At 45.8% G+C, this 18717-nt stretch overlaps 1 protein-coding gene across 5 annotated transcripts in view; it reads right to left on the reverse strand.

The window, feature by feature from the left end:
- Positions 1-18717, reverse strand: part of fli1 (Fli-1 proto-oncogene, ETS transcription factor) — a 32910-nt gene that overhangs the window by 9624 nt on the left and 4569 nt on the right. The window contains exons 1-5 of one of the 5 annotated variants that reach the window (XM_068585561.1): positions 16937-17064; positions 11869-12080; positions 11361-11512; positions 10159-10362; positions 3254-3322 (exon numbers count right to left, since the gene is read on the reverse strand). In XM_068585561.1, the coding sequence (XP_068441662.1) occupies positions 3254-3322; positions 10159-10362; positions 11361-11512; positions 11869-12080; positions 16937-16954 (655 nt within the window). In that variant the 5' untranslated portion in view covers positions 16955-17064. Of the gene's footprint in view, positions 1-3253; positions 3323-10158; positions 10363-11360; positions 11516-11868; positions 12081-16771; positions 16819-16936; positions 17065-18717 lie in introns of those variants that run through there. The other 4 variants (XM_068585560.1, XM_068585562.1, XM_068585559.1 and 1 more) reach the window with 4 other exon arrangements.

Below are 18717 nucleotides of genomic sequence, written 5' to 3' on the forward strand. Positions count from 1 at the left end.
AAGCTGTATTGCCACTCGGACTTGGCGAGAGATGCAGCGGAGAATCTGAATGCCCATGCTGCAAATTACAACAACAACAAAAAATCCCAAAGTTCATAGCGGCACCCGAAAAAAAACCCAGAAGCTAAAAGCAGTAAGTGACTCATTGCAGAGAAGCAAAGCCGTATCATATGCAAACATCAACACAAAGATAATACCACAAACACAACACTCTGTAACAGATGCTACATTAAGACATGCAGGAACCCACCCACACACACACACCCACGTCTGTCCACAGACATAGACTTTAGATCCACACACACACACACACACCCTTTCATAGCAGCAGCATTCCATGTTTTATATGCTCTCTTTTATTCATAACATTGCATTTTACACCACAGAGTCTGGAGCAGATTAAGGGTGGTCTCCTGCTGCATGCCCGTGCTTACTCTACCTCAAAGAGCCTGGACGGTATTTGACTGTTCTTGAAGGGCTATATGAACTTGAACATCTGGCAATGCTGATCTGAGGACATTTTGATAACGGCTCCTCCTGGAGCAAGACTACTTTTATTGTTGAGTCACGATCCCCCCCAAAAGTCTTTCTCTTTATATTGTTCTGCTTTTTCACTTTTCTCAGCAAATTAACACTTTTTTTTCTATTCCGACTTGTTCAAATAGTTCTGAAACTATAACACACACAGAACTAAAACCTATACACAAAATTCCCTTCACTTCATTTACAAGTATTTTCTCATCTTAACGCAACACATTTTGTGCTCTCTCCACATGTCAAGTGCAATGTGTTAAGTATCAAACTGTCCAGCGTTTTCATTGTGTAGCATGCGGTCAATACAAACGATGAACACAACTGACAATGCAGTATCTTGCTATCACAGTCCTCCACGTCTCTCTCCAAAATAAGCCTCCATTGTTGTGTCCAGGGAGCAAACTGGAGTCCTTTTTCGAGTGTTGAGATTTCAAAGTAATCCAGTTTCAGGTGTTTTCACTTGGTGGATTGTGGGTTGTGGGTGATGTCGTGTGGTATTTCAAGCACAGAACAACACACAAATACTTTTAGTCTTGAATGCTATGTTTAATGTAGATGACAGGGTGAAGTTATTTGGCAAAATGTGTGAATTTCAAACTTGTAGCAGACAGTGTGCGCGCGGTTGAGCATACCAGGCCAATACTACATCGTCTACATGAGTTAGCGGTTTGAATAATGAAGCCGCAAGTTTATGTGTTGTTGCAATTGCAAAACATTGTTGTCGCGTAGCGTTACAGGATGGATACAAATAGCTTCTTTTTTTAAAAAAAAAAAGTGATTCATTTTCAAATGGACGGTAAATTGATTGTATTCCCGAAATCTTCGTAAAGTCACCCACATTGGCGGGGATCACGGGACGCGAGGAGAAGCCCAGTCAGGGCTACAGCAGCCCGTTATAGAAGCCACCGCTTGTGAAGGGGAAATGCTGTTGAAGGGAGTGACCGTGTAATTCCTGCCAGTCCAAATACCTGGCGCTGAGAACCAGGAAGACCGAGGTCGGGGGTGACTGAGCAGAATCTTATCTGGCCTGCCCATTGCTCTCTGCTGGTATTAAAGCCTGGGGAGAACAAGTCCCGCGACCCGCTCAGGCTCACCGCCGGTGCAGAAGGAAAGAGGCAAAAAGGGGGCATTCTCGGACACTTATCAGTCTTAGTGTTTCCTCTCCTCCTGCCTTGATAGGGCCCCTCATCCTGTGAGCAAGGCTATCACTGTTATTGCAGTCCTTCGCCCCCCCCCCCCCCCCCCCCTCCTCCGTCTCTGGTGGTGACACCGTATAGCCGATGTAAAGGATGTGTCGGGTTTTAAGCTGATACGCGGGGCAGCCTTCGCCTTGCTGGTGTTGTGTCAGCACAAAATAATGTTTGTGGAGTGGAAAGGTATCCAGAGGAAAGAGGCAATCATTCAGTGCTGCTGTGGGCGTTGTTCTTAAAACTCAGCTTGGCTTTTGAAAGAATTTGATGGTGTAGCATTACCAACATGCCTCGTTTAGCTGCTGCTTTTATACTTTACTGCAGATTTGTCAATGTGAACGCAGATTCAGTGTTCAAACTAGATACAGTCATTATAGGCTGTATTCACCCAAGCAGTTCAACTCATCATTTTATAGTTTTTACTGTTAGACACGATGGAAATCTTCTGCACTGTGGGGAAAAAAACCCGACAAAACTCAAGATATGGTGACCTCATTCTTTATGTTTGTTTTCAAGCTATATGCCTTTGAGAGAGTGGTCAATACTTTGAAAATAGAAACACATTTAACTAATTAATCTAATAAAGGAAACGCATTTATACAATGCTTTTGAAAAGTTGTCTTCGAAACGAGTGAAATAACCTCAACTAATGTTCAGATTATAGAGATTGTTAAATGCAAATTGCGTAAGTATCTCATAAAAAAACATCGTAACTTTTTAGGGATAGATTCTGTACAATGTGTAAAAGGTACAACACACTCCCCCCTCTTTCACACACACGCACACACACACACACACACACACACACACACACACACACTCCTATTCACTCCCGTCTAGTCTGAAGCAGCCAATCAGGCTCTTCGGCCTCACGCGTTCTTGCTTTCGCACCTGTCCCCGATGTCTGTCAAACAACCTCATTCACACTTCACACGTCTCTCGTCTCTCTCTCGCGATCGTCACACATTCGCCGTCTGGTTTCGCCCCGGCTGCCGTGGATTGAACTCATCGGCACACTGCTTTTGTCTTCTTGTTAAAAAAAAAAACACACACAAAAAAAAAACGCCTCTATTCTGACACCGTCCCCTCTGAGCCGCCATTTGTCACAGCGTTCAGGTAGCAGGCCTGAATAGCAGAGTCTGCTGCAGCAGCTTGGCCCTTATTATTTCAACAGCACAAAAGGTGCACCTGCGCAGAGCTTTGGCAAAACCGGTTACTGCGTGTGCTTTGGATTTGTGTGAGTGGTCTGTATTATCAAGTGTGTGTGTGTGTGTGTGTGTGTGTGTGTGCTCCGTGTGTATCTGCTTGTCTAAAGCTGGCAGGTTCTGTGAAGCAGCGTTTTTGTCTCTCTTTTATTCTATTCATGTAGTCCAACCATCTCACCGTGCTCCCCTGATATTTGTTACATCAGCCAAATACACACACACACACACACACACACACACACACACACACACACACACACACACACACACACAGATATTAAAGATAAAGCACAGAGAATACAAAATACAAATGAGTGTCCCTACCCTCTTTGGCAACCAGACGTGGGGATGGGTCTGCGTGAGATGGCGTATTGTAGGATAATGATGAGCTACCTGTGATGTGAGACAAAAGAAAGAATAGTAAGACAAAACAATGTCTCATCTTCCCTTTACAAACACACAATTTCTGACAAACCTGTAAATACCATATTGAAAGCTGGAAAAGAAATATGGACAATTTTATGAACGCTAACACATCAACCAGTGACTAAGGTACACATTACTTCAAGCTCAAAGGGTACTGTATAAGAAAAGCCAGCAGGGGGCAGTAGAAGGCACAGCTCAATCACTGGCAAGCAGCCCAATGGATCCTTTTTCGTTTGTTGAATTGTGTTCCAGTTTTTCCTTAAAAAATAATCTCAGAAATGAGGAAATTAATGGCACATAAATATAGTCCCAAATAAGCAAATCCAGCACACAGTCAGTCATTTAGATGTCGGGGAAAAACCCCCGTTGCCTGTCAGCATTTTAACTGCAAAACCCGATTCCTGAATAATAAAGTGAGAGAGGCAAGAGTCTGCATATGGCCGCCTATTCATTTCACCTTATGGAGCAGAACTCTGCGCCACATTCCTCCACTTACTCAGGCACCCTGGGCGGCACCAAAATGCTCTCTTAATTTTAGCTGCCCCCAGGCATAAATCAGCGAGTGGAAAAACAGAGCCAAAAATGCACAGTGAAAACACGAGCGCAGCTACTGCGCGGGGAGTGTGAAGCTACGTAGCAGCGAGACGGCTACACGGAGAGCTGCTGCGTGAGGAAGATGCCCTTCATGGACGCGCAAATCTGACAAAGAACAACACAACTCCACAGCAAAATGTAATTTGTTGATGTGCGTTCCTTGAGATTTGAAGCGGGACCCCCTTCCTAACTCGCTGTGCTGCTGGCGGCGAGTTTGGGGAGTGTGTGGGGGGGGGGGGGGGTGAAGGGGCCCATGATGGCAGACTAGGGGTCTGTTTTTTTAGGGGGACGGCTGGGGGAAAAAGAGTGGGGTGCTCCACAAATGTACTCTAACCTCCCAACACCCCCCCACCCCTCCCAATCGACCTACTCCACAGCACCCCCAAGGCTCTGGGTCTAGTTTAGAAACCTGGGGGCCTCAGAACAGGGGAGCCATTGTATGAAGGCCGGGTCCCTGCACAGCAATCAAACGCAGCTCCCAGTACAAAAATAATTCCACACGCAGAGTGTTTAAGCGCACGGGGGCAAGCGAGCCACCAAAAGCTTTGGAATGAGGGAGAAAGTGTAAGAGAAAGATGAACAGGGGGGGAAAAAAAGGAGGGAGAAGTGGGGGAGGAGGGGGGGAGGCTGTTAACCCTTTTCCTGCTGTGTGCCACATATGTGGCCTGACCCAGACAGGCAATGCAGGCATGCATTGCTGAGAAAACCTCAAATCGTCCCACAGAGAAATTCATGGCTGCTGTGCGAGCGAGCGAGAGAGTGAGAGAGAGAGGGAGAGAGAGAGAGAGAGAGAGAGAGAGAGAGACACCCCCCGCAGCTGACAGTTTGGTGGAGGCTGTGCCGCCTATTTATTTGGACGGCTTCTTCCTCTCTCAGAAAACAAACATGTCCCGATAATCTGACAGCGCAGAGGGAGAACTGGCCAGTGTTCAGCCCTGAAGACCCTCACGCTCTTCTTTTCCCTCTCCAAGTCACATCTGCTCAGAGTCTGCTGGATTACATAACATCCACAAACAATTTTCTTTTCTCTCCTTCTTATGACTGACGGTTCTTTCAAAAAAAAAAAGAAAAAAAAAGGCCCTGCCAGTATTTGCACGCCCATAATATTGAGATCTTTAGGGGCTTGTTCAGCATTGTGATTGACCTCCATCGGGCCCCTGCTGTTTATTCTGCGGAGCTATACGATACCACTGCCTCAAACATGTGGTCTGAGATTTGTCAACAAACGGAGGGTTTCAGTCACCCGGTCTTGTGCATCTTGCCACCTAATGGGCTCCAGCTAGTAAGTCATCCTTTGAGGCCCACCACCGCCGCATCTCCATGCCAGTTCTCCGTAGTGCGTGACAGATATTTGATATATAAGTCCTCCGAACGAAAAGAGATCATTTGTCACGGCCTTCAAAAACAACGCACGATCATGTTCTCAGCTGACGTCTCACTGGGTCCAGCTTTTCAGCACCAGCGCTCCAAACTCGAGCCCAGATACTGTCGTCGTCTTTGCTGAATGTTGGGGATGCGGGAAGCACAGGCAGGAAGGACACTAATGCAGATTCGGACGGGCAGATGCAAAGAAAGTACTGACAAGCCGAGATTCCAAAAGGTTACAGGTGAGCAAAACGCCACGCGAACGGCAACAGAGACAGACTGACACAAGACAATGACAGCGCAGAGACTGACTACACAGGGAAAAGGGGAGAGATCATGAGGGGCTGGTGACAGCGGGGCTAACGGGCGACAGGAGAAACTCACAAGGGCGAGGCTGATAATCTCACAGGCGCGAGAACAAACAAGAAACAAAAGGAGAGGACTTTCAAACTAAAAGGAAACGATTTATAAGCAGAAAATAACAGGAACCGGACACCGTCCAAGCTCTGAGCTTTGTCCACTGGACATACTGGTTCTCATACATGGGTTGCGCTGGAGAAGATGCTCTCACACCGGGCTGACAGGTAACATATGTGAGCTTGCAAAAATAACTTTGAAGATGCTAACAGCTAACAGGTATATTACAGGTATATATGTGTATATATATTTTTTTAAAGTTTACGCTGAGATGTCCAGGGAACTGTGGATGAACACTAAGGTCACCTACTGGACTATACAGTACCTGCTGGAAAAACACATGTGATTTCTGAAGGCAAAGGCTCACCAGATGCTAATGTTAGCAGTCTAGCTACTGAGGCTCCCTCCAATCGACCCACAAAAAGCTAAAGAGTTGATCTGTTACCCCTATATTTACGATTCGGTTTGGTTTAGACACAAAAACTTGGGTATGGTTCATAAAAAAAAGCCATTGTTTGTGTTTTTGAAAAATAGGGTTCATTGCTGGTTTGTGACTGGGCGCACACTTAAATGTAAAGTAGGACAACACCTTGACCTACACTTGGCTTTCTGCCTTGCTACATGAAGGGCACACTACTTCCTGCAGTGGCATCGGACAGAATCGTTCAATATAAACATAATGCCTAAGGATACTGGGTCGGTCCTCACGACAGAACGACATAAAGGGCGTGTAAATTCCTAAAGCGACAGAACAAATATGTAATGTGGGTGATGTTGTCAAAACTAAAACAAAACCTTTTAGTGAGGAGGCTTGGGTGGATACACTCTTCCACCAATGGTCAGCGTTGTTTTGTACGATCTCTTGGGAACCCAAATCGAACCCTCCCTAACCTTGGAGTAGTTTAGTTACCTTAAATGTCTTATTATACTCAGAAAAGTGGGAGAAAACGATTTGTGAAGAATGAAAACAATTCAAACCCTGCTGATTTTCTCACCTCAGATTTTCAACTTACAGAAATATTTGTACGCAGCCCCCTAATTTGAATGTTGAGAAGTAGTGTGCGGTTAACTTTAAAAAATAAAAATAAAAAACACATCACTGACTGAAATTCAAGGTTTTGCAGAATTGCCTCAAATCGACATTCTCGACACAATTATCACGCCACTCCGAGCAGCTAGCTTTAATTACAGCGGAGCTCAACTCAGTGTTTACACGAATAACAACTGCTTGTTATCCTCCGCCGCTCATGCTAATGTGATATGTACATAAATTCCTGTCGTGCTAAGTGCCTGAACCCCAGCAGTCAGGAGAGCAGCCGCAGACTGCTCTGTAATGGTGGCTAACGGCAGACAGCTAACAGTAAAGGGCGCAGAGCCAGGCCGTTGAGCCCCTGTGCACCAGTGATAATCTGCCAATAGAAGGAACTAATGCAAGGGGAGCTCAATAAAAATGTTGTGAGAGAGAGAGAGAGAGAGAGAGAGAGAGAGAGAGAGAGAGAGAGAGAGCGAGAGAGAGAACTCTCCAGACCTCCTTTTTCCCTACTCAGCCTTCGAGCCCAGATGTTTATGGTCTGTATAAACTATTGAGGGCTCGAGAATGTCCCCCACTCTGGAGCGAGCAACAGCGGTGCAGAAGCCCAGACTTATCACTCTCTCTCTCTCTCTCTCTCTCTCTCTCTCGAATCCCTCACTGTAAATCCATCCAGACGTACAAGCAATGGCGACAGCTGGGAAACAGAACTATCGCAATTCTCCAAAGACACTCAATCATGACCGCCTCAGACCGTTTCCACACACTCCTCAAAGATACTTCAGCCCCACTCCGACTTCTTTATTCTATATAACACTCGCTCTCTATTATTGTTCCTCCCGCTCACACCCTCCTGCCCTCTGTCCTCAAATAACTACTGCAAAATCAGTCAAGGATTTATTTCATCATCCAGTTTCTACTCCACTGTTTCTTTACAGTAGAGTCTCAGTCGTCATGTCACGCTGCTTTCCCTCCTCACTCCTCTTTCATTTCCCCCGTCTCATCTCACAGCTCTGCGTATCGGAGGATGCCGTTTTTCATTGTCTGAGTTTTTTTCTTCCTCTCCGCACCGTTTCCAGCACATGTGGTATCAAACCGACCTCCACGGGTGCGATAAAGCAAACAGTCCGTGGTCCCTCCCTGACAGACTAATTTGAACAAATTCTCAAATTGCACCCCCAAATTGAAAGCACATTGGGATGCGGGCAGCCATTACTTATAAAAATCTGGATAAGTGACCAAACAATGAGGCCAAAATAATGCACGGGCAACTACCCTCGTTACTGTGAGCAGCTGGGTAGCTGGAGAGATGTTCAGATTGGGCCCGCGCTCGCACCGTTGTGGGCGTCTGAACGGCATTTCAGCGCATGACGTGGCAGGAATGTTTTGTTACGGTATCGCTGTAAGGCGGGGAAGTGTGTCCCTGCCCAGTGCCGAGTGCACGTACAAGGCTTAATGACTCTGTGGAATGTTAATCAGAGGTTCAATAAACAGAACCAAATACACACATGATGTACACAGATGTGAATTCAATGATTGGACCTTGCAGCATCCATTTTTTTTTTTTTTTGGGAGCAGGATGGGGGGTAATATAGGCGAGAGCGGTGAATGGGGGTGGGGCGGGGGGTCGGAGGAAGACATCACATGACCCCGTAATCACTAATGCTTCCAGGGCTTGGCTCACTATTTCCCTTCCTCTCTCTTTTTCTGTATTCTGGAAGTTCGGCTCAGCTCCAACTCTCGTGAGTGAAGCCAGAGGTCTATTTTCTGGACGGGGGTTACAACTCGTCTATGATTGTGTTTGTTTGTGCCGCGGGGGGAGAAGAGAGAGCGGCTTTAGTTTCCAAATCACCAACCCTGCAGGGTCTGCGTAAGGCCTCAACCCTCCTCCTCCTCCTCTTCCTCCTCCGTCTCAGTCTTCCTGAGACATTCATTTACTAACATGGTTCCTCTTGCCCTCAGGCTCCCAGTGTCAATAATACACACTGCTCGGTTGTCGGAGAGAGCTGCCCCCAAAAAACAGGTCAGTCGGTCCACGCACGGGACGGAAGCGCTCATCTTTTTGATTGTCGGGAACGGATCCAAAGCAATTTCAAACGAGCAAGTGGAGAGGATTCCCGAGACATCTTCCCGGTCTCCAAGACACACAAGGTCTAAATAAAAAAAAAAAAAAAAAAAACGGCCGGCACTTGGGCAGAATCGCGGCGCAGCACGCCTAAGCCGCGGCTAAGTCACGCGGCCAGTGGCCATAATGAAAACTGCTCTGCAGAGTGTGCCCAGTGGCGGTCGGACAGATCCACCCGCTGCAGCGCTTGCACAATGAGGCTGTTATGCTCATGACAGGCATCTCTCTCTGCCCAGACGCCGCGCACAGAGAAAACTGTTGACACCCACAAAATGCAGTTCCCATTACATCACGCGGAGGCCCATCGCAATTTTCTTTGGGAGTACTGCTAAACTTAGTTGAGCGATCCACTCCGCCCAATGCGGTGTCACGATGTTCCGACAGCCGAAGCGGCTCTCGCCGTTTTAAAGTGCACGGTGGGAAGAATTTAAAAGATGGGACAAACTGTTCCCCCCCCGTGCACAACAATCACATCACTCCTTATCTGCTTATTTTTCAAAGTAAACGGTAGACATACCGACTGTCTGAACGAGACAGCGCTGTGTATTCAAGGCAGCAGGCGTGCCAGATGTTACATCTTACATCGAAATGTAATTTGCATACTGCCTCAGAAAATTGGCTTTGTTTCCCCGCCGAAACATATGAAGCGGGATTGCGCCGAGGAACTCTTCAAAGGGAAGGGGCTCAAATTTAGTTGCCTCCATCGCAAATTGCAGATCAACTTTCTTTGCTGTGCTGAACACGCGGGCCTAGCGTGCTTCCCGAGGCAATGCACCTGGGCTTCATCTTTCTGGACCATGTGGAATAAGGCGCAGCAAAGTCAAGTGGGGGATGTAGTCGATGGTTATCTTGAGAAGGGAGAGAAACCCCCTCGCTTTCCACAGCTCCGCTTTAATACTGGGTAGCCATTATGGAGAAATGAGTTTCCAGTAAAGGCAATTTCATTGTTTATTGACGGTAATGTGAGTACAGTGTGGTGACAAAAAAAAAAAAAAAAGTGTCGTGTTGTTTGCCGGGGGTTTGGCTTTATTTCACTCGCATTTCTCATCCAAAAGTGGAGAGAAGTATGAAAAGAGGCTTGTGTCCCATCTGAAAGTTGATTTTTCGCTTTTTATTCTTTGGCAGAGACGGAAGCCAGCGCCGACTTCAACGTCGGCACAGACAGCAGGATGTGACACATTAGTCAACAAAAATCTGATTATCTCAACATTTCGTCCAACAACCCATCAACTTGATTAACGGTCTTGTTAAAGTTGCGCAAAGTCTACTTACTTTCCCTGAGGTAATTGAGATGAGAGAGAAGCACTTCGGCGTTGTACATGGTGGTGAGCCGAAGAAAGTCGTCCTTGCCCATCTTGCAGAGCTCTTTGCCGTCTGTGTTGTGAAACATGGCCGTGTCGATCTCCACCAGGCCGTACTCCTTGATGGCCCACTCCAGCCACTGGCGCACGTGGTCCTGGGACCACAAAGATGGGTCTGCACGGGAAGAGAGGGGGAAGTTTATTGACTCCAGGATAACTGTTCCTGGACAGACAGCAGGGAACACAGAGTTGGGAGAGCCTTCGAGTATAAAGAGGGCGCAATGAACAAATTAAAAACAGATTTTTTGTATCAGCAGCAGAGCTTGTCCAGGTAGTTGTAAATATTCTTTGTCTTGTTTGAACCACATGAATAGGATTTGCCATATGACTCTTATTCAGATGAATGATTGTTGAAAAGAAATCTCTTCCTGTGTATGCTTTGCTATTGAATTTGTGAATACACGTCGACCCAAGGCTGATATACTGCATATCTGGAAACCAAAGCTCCATATTTACCACTTGTGGTTAGGGAGTGGCCTCCATGTGACGCTCCTATTAGGTTAATGGATGAGTGGACGTTTGCGTCAGTTTAGCACTAACATTCAAATCACCTTTTACAATGGAAAATTGACCAAGGCGCCATTCAATTTTAATTAAATGAACAACATGTGCTTATTTTTTTGGGAAAGTACAGTCAGTCTCTTTGGCTCTCTGGTTTACGTGGAGCAACATAATCAACTAATGTGCTTAAAACCTATTTCTAAATGCTATAACCTTGACGTTGCACTTGTTACTCCCTGAACTGTGATATTTCACATACTGCATCACGTTGTGAAACCGGTGAAGAAATACACGGGTCTGGCACAGACACGCAGACATCTCTACCTGCTCGCATTCAGCCGTGGTCCCACGACATGCGTTACCTCACAAACCAGCTAAATAGAAATGGGACTCATAAAACATTTACAGCACTGGCAAAATTATACCAAACAGAAGAGCGATTCTGTCTGTAATCGCAGCAGCAACACAGAGAAACACCTAAAACAATTAGCACCTGTATAAGTACGCACTGAAAGTACAGGCACGCTGTTTTATGACACATATTCCCCCTCATCCATATCACGTCAGATAGGATTTATTTGTATTTTACACACGCTTTTTTTAATTACATACCTGCAGGTACAATGACTCTCCGCTCATTGGTGGTCATGTTGGGGGGAGGGGCATTCTTCTCGTCCATGTAGTTTCCATAGTTCATCTGAGATGTGTCATTACCCCCCACAAGCTTATTGCATTTACCCACGCTGCAGTCCACTGGAGACTCTCTGCTACACAAAACACACATACACAGACACACACACACACACACACACAAGAACGTTGTAAAAATATTATCAGGTGATAAATTGGGTGTTGTTGGTTTTCTTTTCCAGGCATTGACTTTGGCATGGGATGGATAAGCCCTAAATTGGCTTGGGCCAAGTATACTGAAGATTACAAGCAAAAAGTGAATCAGATGTGGTGAAGAAATGACCTGTTGAATGGCTACTGGCAACATTTATGGCAGTCGCTGCAGTGATGAAAACCGAACGTCGAATACGTCTAATAAAGATGGATACAAACTCGCATCCCGCTGAGCACAAAGCAACGCAGGACGCAGGATGCGGTTGTCACGTCGTACCTGGATCCATTCATGTGTTCATATTCCCTCTTGACGTTGACCCGCATGGGCTGGTTGATCCACTCCTGCGGTGGGGGTAAGGGGTTGATTTTGTGGGTCTGGCCGTAGTCCTGTGTGCCAGATGCAGTCATGTCTGTCTTGGGGAGAGGAGCAGCAGCAGCGTACGGAGGCTCAAATAGGGACTGGTCTTCACTCACCACTGATAGCGCCTCCTGGAGGTAGAAGGAAAAAATAAATGCTTGGTATGTATTTCTGGACTCTCTTTACAAGCGCGAGTATGAGAGCTTTCTCGTATATGGTCACGAGACACAACACACACAGACATTGAATACTTCAATATTGTTGTGATATACTCTTTATCTGCTTTATTACAGAGATATACGTGGATAAGAAGATTGACACCACTCTTAAGTCTGTCCGTTTAGAATAACCAGCAGCTAGTTAGCTTAGTATAAAGCCTGGACGCAGGGGGATTAATTGCTCCTAATGAACCCGTTATAAGTGTTTTTATGTTGGGTTATATGTAATCTGTGACTTCCTGCTGTCTGCTAGCGGCCTGGCATTTAGCTAAATGGCTTCAGAGGTTATTGAAGTCAGTTTATTTCACTTTTTAGAGCCAGGCTAGCTTGTTTCCCCCTGCTTCTTTATGCTAAACTAGCATAAACAGACAGATAGGAGAGTAGCAGCAATCTTCTCATCTCACTTTGAAAGTAATACGTTCCCAAAAATGGTGAAACATAACCATGTCATGGGGATGATAAGAATACAACTTAAGTCTTTCATTTGACGTCTGTGACGTCTAATTTTCAATCTCTTGAGTATTTTTTTTTTGTTTACAGCAATTACGAGCAGTTATGGGTCATATCGCAGTCTGACATCCAAATAGTTTGTGTACACAACCCACGTAGCAATAGCTTCCTGTTGACGTTAGGGCGACTTCAATCATGCCCACAGTGGAGTCAGATATACTCTTAGGCTGGACTCGACAAGATACTGGTTTACTTCCACTGTCAGTCAATACATACAGCTATTTATCCCAGTAATGACCCATTGGTTCAGTACTTCTCCCGTTTACTAGCTGACAATTAGAAATATTACAAACTAAATTGCCTCGTGTAACTGTTTTCTCTCAACCAAGCCGATTCTTAACTTTATTGGACCCAAAAACCCCCCTGACATGCCTTGATCTCACTGTCCGGTCTGAGCGTCGGGCTTCCCGCTATAGCTGAAGACTCAACAGAAGCAAGGGAGGGAGGATGGAGGGAGGGGGGAGAGGGGTCGCAGTTCCACTGACCCCTCTGCTGTAGCTCAGCTGGAGCAATGTAAGTTTATTAAAGAAAACAAACGCAGACACTCGCTGCTGGCCAAAATATTACGCGAGTGCTCCTCGTGTAATGTCTCGTGGAAGTATAAAGCACGGACTGTGTGACTTGGTGCGGTACCGTTCAACATACAGATGTCACCGCTTTGACAATAAACAGAGTTGGGCAATGTGTCAACCATCTCAAACTGGTGCCAGGCAACTGTTAGATGGCACTGAGCGAGGATACTGTTTCACGATAACTTCAGCCAACGTTCGAATTGCTCCATCCATCATTATTCACATCGCTCAAACCAAACAAATCCCCCCCAAAAAAAAATACAATAAGTCAGAATATCAAGTGAATTCATTAGAGTCATATGCTTCTGCCGGGGATTAGGCTCGGGTCTGATGCACATCTGGATCTGATAGGATCTGATGGCACAGCTTAGGCCGAGACGTGTCTAATTCCAGAGGACTGAATTATTTCATTCCAAACTGCCACATATCTGCTTCGGGGGAGAAAATGCTACTTAATATTCATTGATCAGGCTTTCCAACATGTTGCTTTTTGCATTTCGTCAAAAAAATTGCGTCTTTGAAAGCAATATCCTCATAATCTCACATAACTTCGGGATCATTCCTTTCTAAGACGTTTCATGCAAGTCGAAGGTTTTCTCTTATCCCTGTTTGGATGATGGATTTCTCATTTTGTCGCAGAGGTTTTTAGTGGGACAACTGGAAGATGACTTCGATAATGTATGTGCCATAAAGACGCATACACCAAAACACTACAGTGATGGCATTTATATGACTATATGACTCTATCACCAACTCCATTTTGACACTGAATTGAAAAAACAACAACAAAGAAAACAACCTCTTTCATGGCATTGAGCTGCGATATACATTATGAACGCAAAAAACAACGCTAAGTAAGTCTCGTTTAATGACAAATGAAGCAACAGCATTACACAATTATTATATTTTGCAAATGATTGGATATGATTAGCCACAAAAAGAAACGTTGCTGATCATCGCTTTGCCAATACTTCACCTAGTATGTCCACCAAAAAACCACTGCAGATACTTTTGCACTGTAGTGCCCTCTGTTGTAATGCCACAGACCCACTATGTCTACACACAGTAAAGTATAAATATGTACTATAAGTGTGTAAACACCCTGAAATAAAAGGCACATGTCTTCTGTTTTAATGCGGTGAGGTCAAACTCCTCGTTGAGAGACTTTTTTTTTCTTCACAGACAGTTAGAAAGCTATGCAACAAATCTCATCAAAAACAGCGTTTGTATACAGCTGATTCAATAATGTACTACTCCTCAGGTTAGTGGGGGGGGGGGAATTTAAAATAGCTGAACCTCAGAGCATTTTTAACCATCTCGCCAGAATTAGATTTTCCAGTGATTTCATCAGGGGATCCATCATAGTCATGACGCCTGGCCCGAGGACTCGCTATCAGAGCAGAGCACACCAGCTCGTCTGTGGATGATAAAGTGTGGAAGAGTGAGGGAACGTCTCATTACGGCCCGATAAGGGCTTACTGAGCTATTATGACCGTTTGCATGGTATATTTACAGTGACATATCAGCCTGTGCAATTGAAACCATGAGTGGCAAGTGGTGTGTGCTATCACAATTATAGAGTTTTTTGGGGGGGTTTTAAAAATAACCTAACTGAACTGAGAGGATGACAGAGCAGTATCTATACTTTTTTCCCCACTATCGGCGGGGAACACACACACATATCGAGTTACAGGCAGTTTTCTGTCTGCCTCCCAATGTCCACAGAGAGTTTGCCACTTAAACAATCAAGATGAATTCCTCCCCAGGACCATGAACGGATTCAGTAAAAAAAAAAAAAAACGACATTACAACTTCTGAGGAAAAAAAAAAACATATATACTTTTTTTTTGTCCTTGTAAAAGATGTTTTCTGAAAGCATAAATAAGATCAGAACTTAAATATGTATATATTTCCGCAGGGCCACATGACAAAGGGTGGAAAAACATCAAATACATCCTAGCTCCACTGTTAGCCCGCCCGCCCCATCACAATCATTGTCCGAGTGTGACACCTGCTGGGAGCCACCTCTGCTGTGTTTACATCAACCAAGTCTATCTCTCCAAGTGCGTCACGACGCGTCTGGGAGCCGACTGGATGCCTGCAATATTAGCTCCACGCATCCAAGACTACACGTGTGTGATTGTTTGACGTTCACACAGGGCCCAAGCTATAGCAGGAGACACCCAGCGGAGGAGAGGAGGGGGGAGAAGAGGGAGGAGAGGGAGGGGGGGGGGCATTCCTGTCTTTTGTTTAAGAAGGAAGAGGAAACCTGTCAGGAAAAGATTGCGTGGAGCAGGAAGCTCTCGTGGTTAGAGAGCCCTTCCTTTCTTTTCGCGAGCATGAATGCAGCAAACAGCGGCCAGTCATTTACACCCGAGGATTCAATTATGATTACAGTAATTGTCACAGCTCCGACACCCCACGCCGAGACATCAATGTCCTCCCGCCAGCATGGCTTTCATCCACAAAACCGAGCACACACACACACACACACACACAAAACAATCACACTCGCTGCACGACGGCACTGAAGTGACTGTATAGTGCAGCCGCCTGACATTTTTGTGTCTGGCCAACGTTTACACTCTTCCAAAACTCACACCACACCCAGACCGCCACAAACCCGCTACTTTAAATTTCCAAAAGCAAAACGTTTCTGCGACAACAAGAGCAAAATGCAGACGCTGCAGTCTTCTGACTGAGCTGCTATCCACTTGTTAACCAGGAGGACAGACGGAACGCATCGCGGGCTGAACTAACAGGGACTTGCCATTCAACATCTGGTGGCTGCAGCCATAATGCATCTGGAATTCCACTGTCGAGGGAGGAGGGGGGGGGGGGGCAGTAGCCGACGTGAATGTCGACTCTTGCTACCAACATACCGTTTCAAAATAGTTGTGTAACTATAGAAGGAGCAAGCCGAGGTATCATTGTGAAGCTTGTGGGTTGTAAGTGTTGCAAACGGAGCGATTACCGCATGAAGTTACCAAATGACAGCTTTGCTTGCACTTTCACAAAACTCTCAGTGCAACGGCGGGAGAGAAGTTACAGGCATCAACGGCAACACGGAGAGACAGAGTAGTTATTGTGTGAATATAAAACCATCACACTTTTTCGTTTTGTTTGACCCACGACAGACTCTTCGGACCGAGCCGGGCGACGAGCCACATCGCTGTTGCGCAGCTCGACACATCGTCTCCAGGATGGATGTTGCTCAATCCCCCGCTGCCCTCACAAAACCCAAAAACGTCGACCCGGTGGATAACTTCTATCTATATGAAAGTACATTCTGCGTGTCTGTAATACATAGCCACTCCTTTTTTTTTGCCTGTTCCAAACGTGCGTAATTGTGCGCTTGGTTTCCCCAAATATCCAAAAGCGTGATTCCGATTTCGCCCCGAATCCACAACGGAAAACGTATCCTCACAACAGGGCAGCTTATCGCGACACACACAAAAAAGAAAAAGAAAAAGAGGAGTGGATGCTTTCTAATAAACGGGGAAAAGAAGGAAATCTGGTTACCGCTTTCAGACCGAGAGAAGAAAGCCGCTCATCGTCGTCAGATCGGAGGTCCCAGCTCACAGACCGACACAGAGGGGCATTTCAACCCATTGCTTAAAAAAAAGGAGGCGCAACTCCGACAAAGCAGTCTCCCACAAACCCATACACCCCGTTCTCCACCCTTACCTTAATAGTTCCGTCCATTTTGCGCAAGTTTCAGCGGACCCCGACAATATCCCAAACATGACACGCTCCTGAATTAATTCCAGCCCCCGGTATGTGGCGGAGAGAAAGAGACACTTTTACCGGATTGGGTTTTTTCTTTCCTCTAAATTTGGGAAGTGAAGTCACCAGTGTTGAGAAGGTTGAGGAGGAAGCTGTGTGTCACCGAAAGCCCTGCCTTCAAAAAAGCAGGATACTGTCCCAGAGAGATAAGCAGGGAAAACAATTGAGTGTTCGCTCCGCTGTTATGTTTTTCTGCTCGGAAATATTTACAGGATGACTGCCTGCGTTGCGCACAGCCATTGCCGTGTAGCCTGCTGTCGAATTGGCTTGTGTGTGTTTTGCTTTCCCAGTAGTGTCACAGATGGTGTGGGAGGTTTTTTTTCTTCTTTCTTTCTTTCTCTATTTGTCCGAATTATGAGTTATTTCTGCACACATTTCACTGGAGGTTTTCGGGAATGAGCTTTACTGCTCTTAAGTTATGTGATCCTAATGTTTTGGAGCGCTTTTAGTTCACGCCTACACTTCAAACTTCCATCTGGCCATGCCTCCATCCATCCCTCAGTAAATCAGCCGGTTCTCTCTGTTTTGTCCTGTGTGTCATAGTGAAAGCGATACATGAAATAAAGTGTATCTTTGAATGCAGACAGATGCTTCTCCCGTACTCCTAAATCCAAACCGGGTTGTAACCATGAACACCTATGGCAAGGCACCTTGTCTTTTTTGTGTGCGTGTGTGTGTGTTACATCTCTCTGTGAAGTTTTCCCTGAGACACCATTAATAAAAACCCGAGCATTCAGCTCCTATGACCGCGCTCCAGTCTGAAGGTCTGCTCTCCACGTGTGCGTCTGCTGCGATGAATGGATGAAGTGCAAACAAAGGCGCGGTTGAAAAGGGGCCACAAATGTCTTAAACCCCTTGGTATTATTGTTATTAGTGAGTTTGCGTTTGTTATTCTACGTTTTTTTTTCTTTTGCCCCACTCGCGTGAGCCTAAAAGGAGAAGTCCCCTAATCCCCACCCCCACATAGGTATTTCCCCCCCTCCTTTCGTCTGCCCTATGAAATTGCCCTCATCAATTCAAGCATAATTTTAGTGCAGATGCTAGACATGGAGCCAGAGCTGAACGTGAGGGGACCAACAACGCTGCAAGAAACGTCCACTTTTCACGTCACACGCAGCATTTTAGTGACATGATGAAAGGGAGACGAGTAGATAACTTAGATTCAGAGATGGGAAGGAAATCCAAATCACTTTGATTAAAAAAAACACACACACACACAACTTCCCATTGAACCAAAGTAAAAGTGGCCCAATTAACTGCTGTAAATTCACAAAATCTAGAAACGATTAAATACGATTTCCTTGAAAATGTGATTATGGATATTTTTTGCAGTGTTGAAGTGAAGTTAGTCTCGAGAGCAGCCAAACGGAGACTGCGCCGCCGCAGCGACTGACAGCAGGACCTGTCTGCTCTCTCTAGTTGGGGGTCTGGTGGGGCCGAGGGCCCCCACCCTTGGGACCACCACATCTGGATCCTGCTAAGGGTCAAGGCTTCTCCTGCCTGAGGGCCAGTTCAGACTCGTGTAATTAAGGGAGACACCTTGTTTAACTCTTCACTGACTGGTTTGGTTTCTTTTTTGGGGGTGTGGAGGGGGAGGGGGGGTATTTTCTGTTTTTCTACACATTCCTGGGTATAGGTGTTTTATTGAAAATACAACAGGGATAACGTGACAAATTGTGGCG

Source organism: Clinocottus analis, unplaced genomic scaffold (assembly GCF_023055335.1).
Source record: "Clinocottus analis isolate CAN_PGR_092001 unplaced genomic scaffold, fCliAna1.0.p SCAF_2, whole genome shotgun sequence".
In the NCBI taxonomy this organism is placed as follows: Eukaryota; Metazoa; Chordata; class Actinopteri; order Perciformes; family Cottidae; genus Clinocottus; species Clinocottus analis.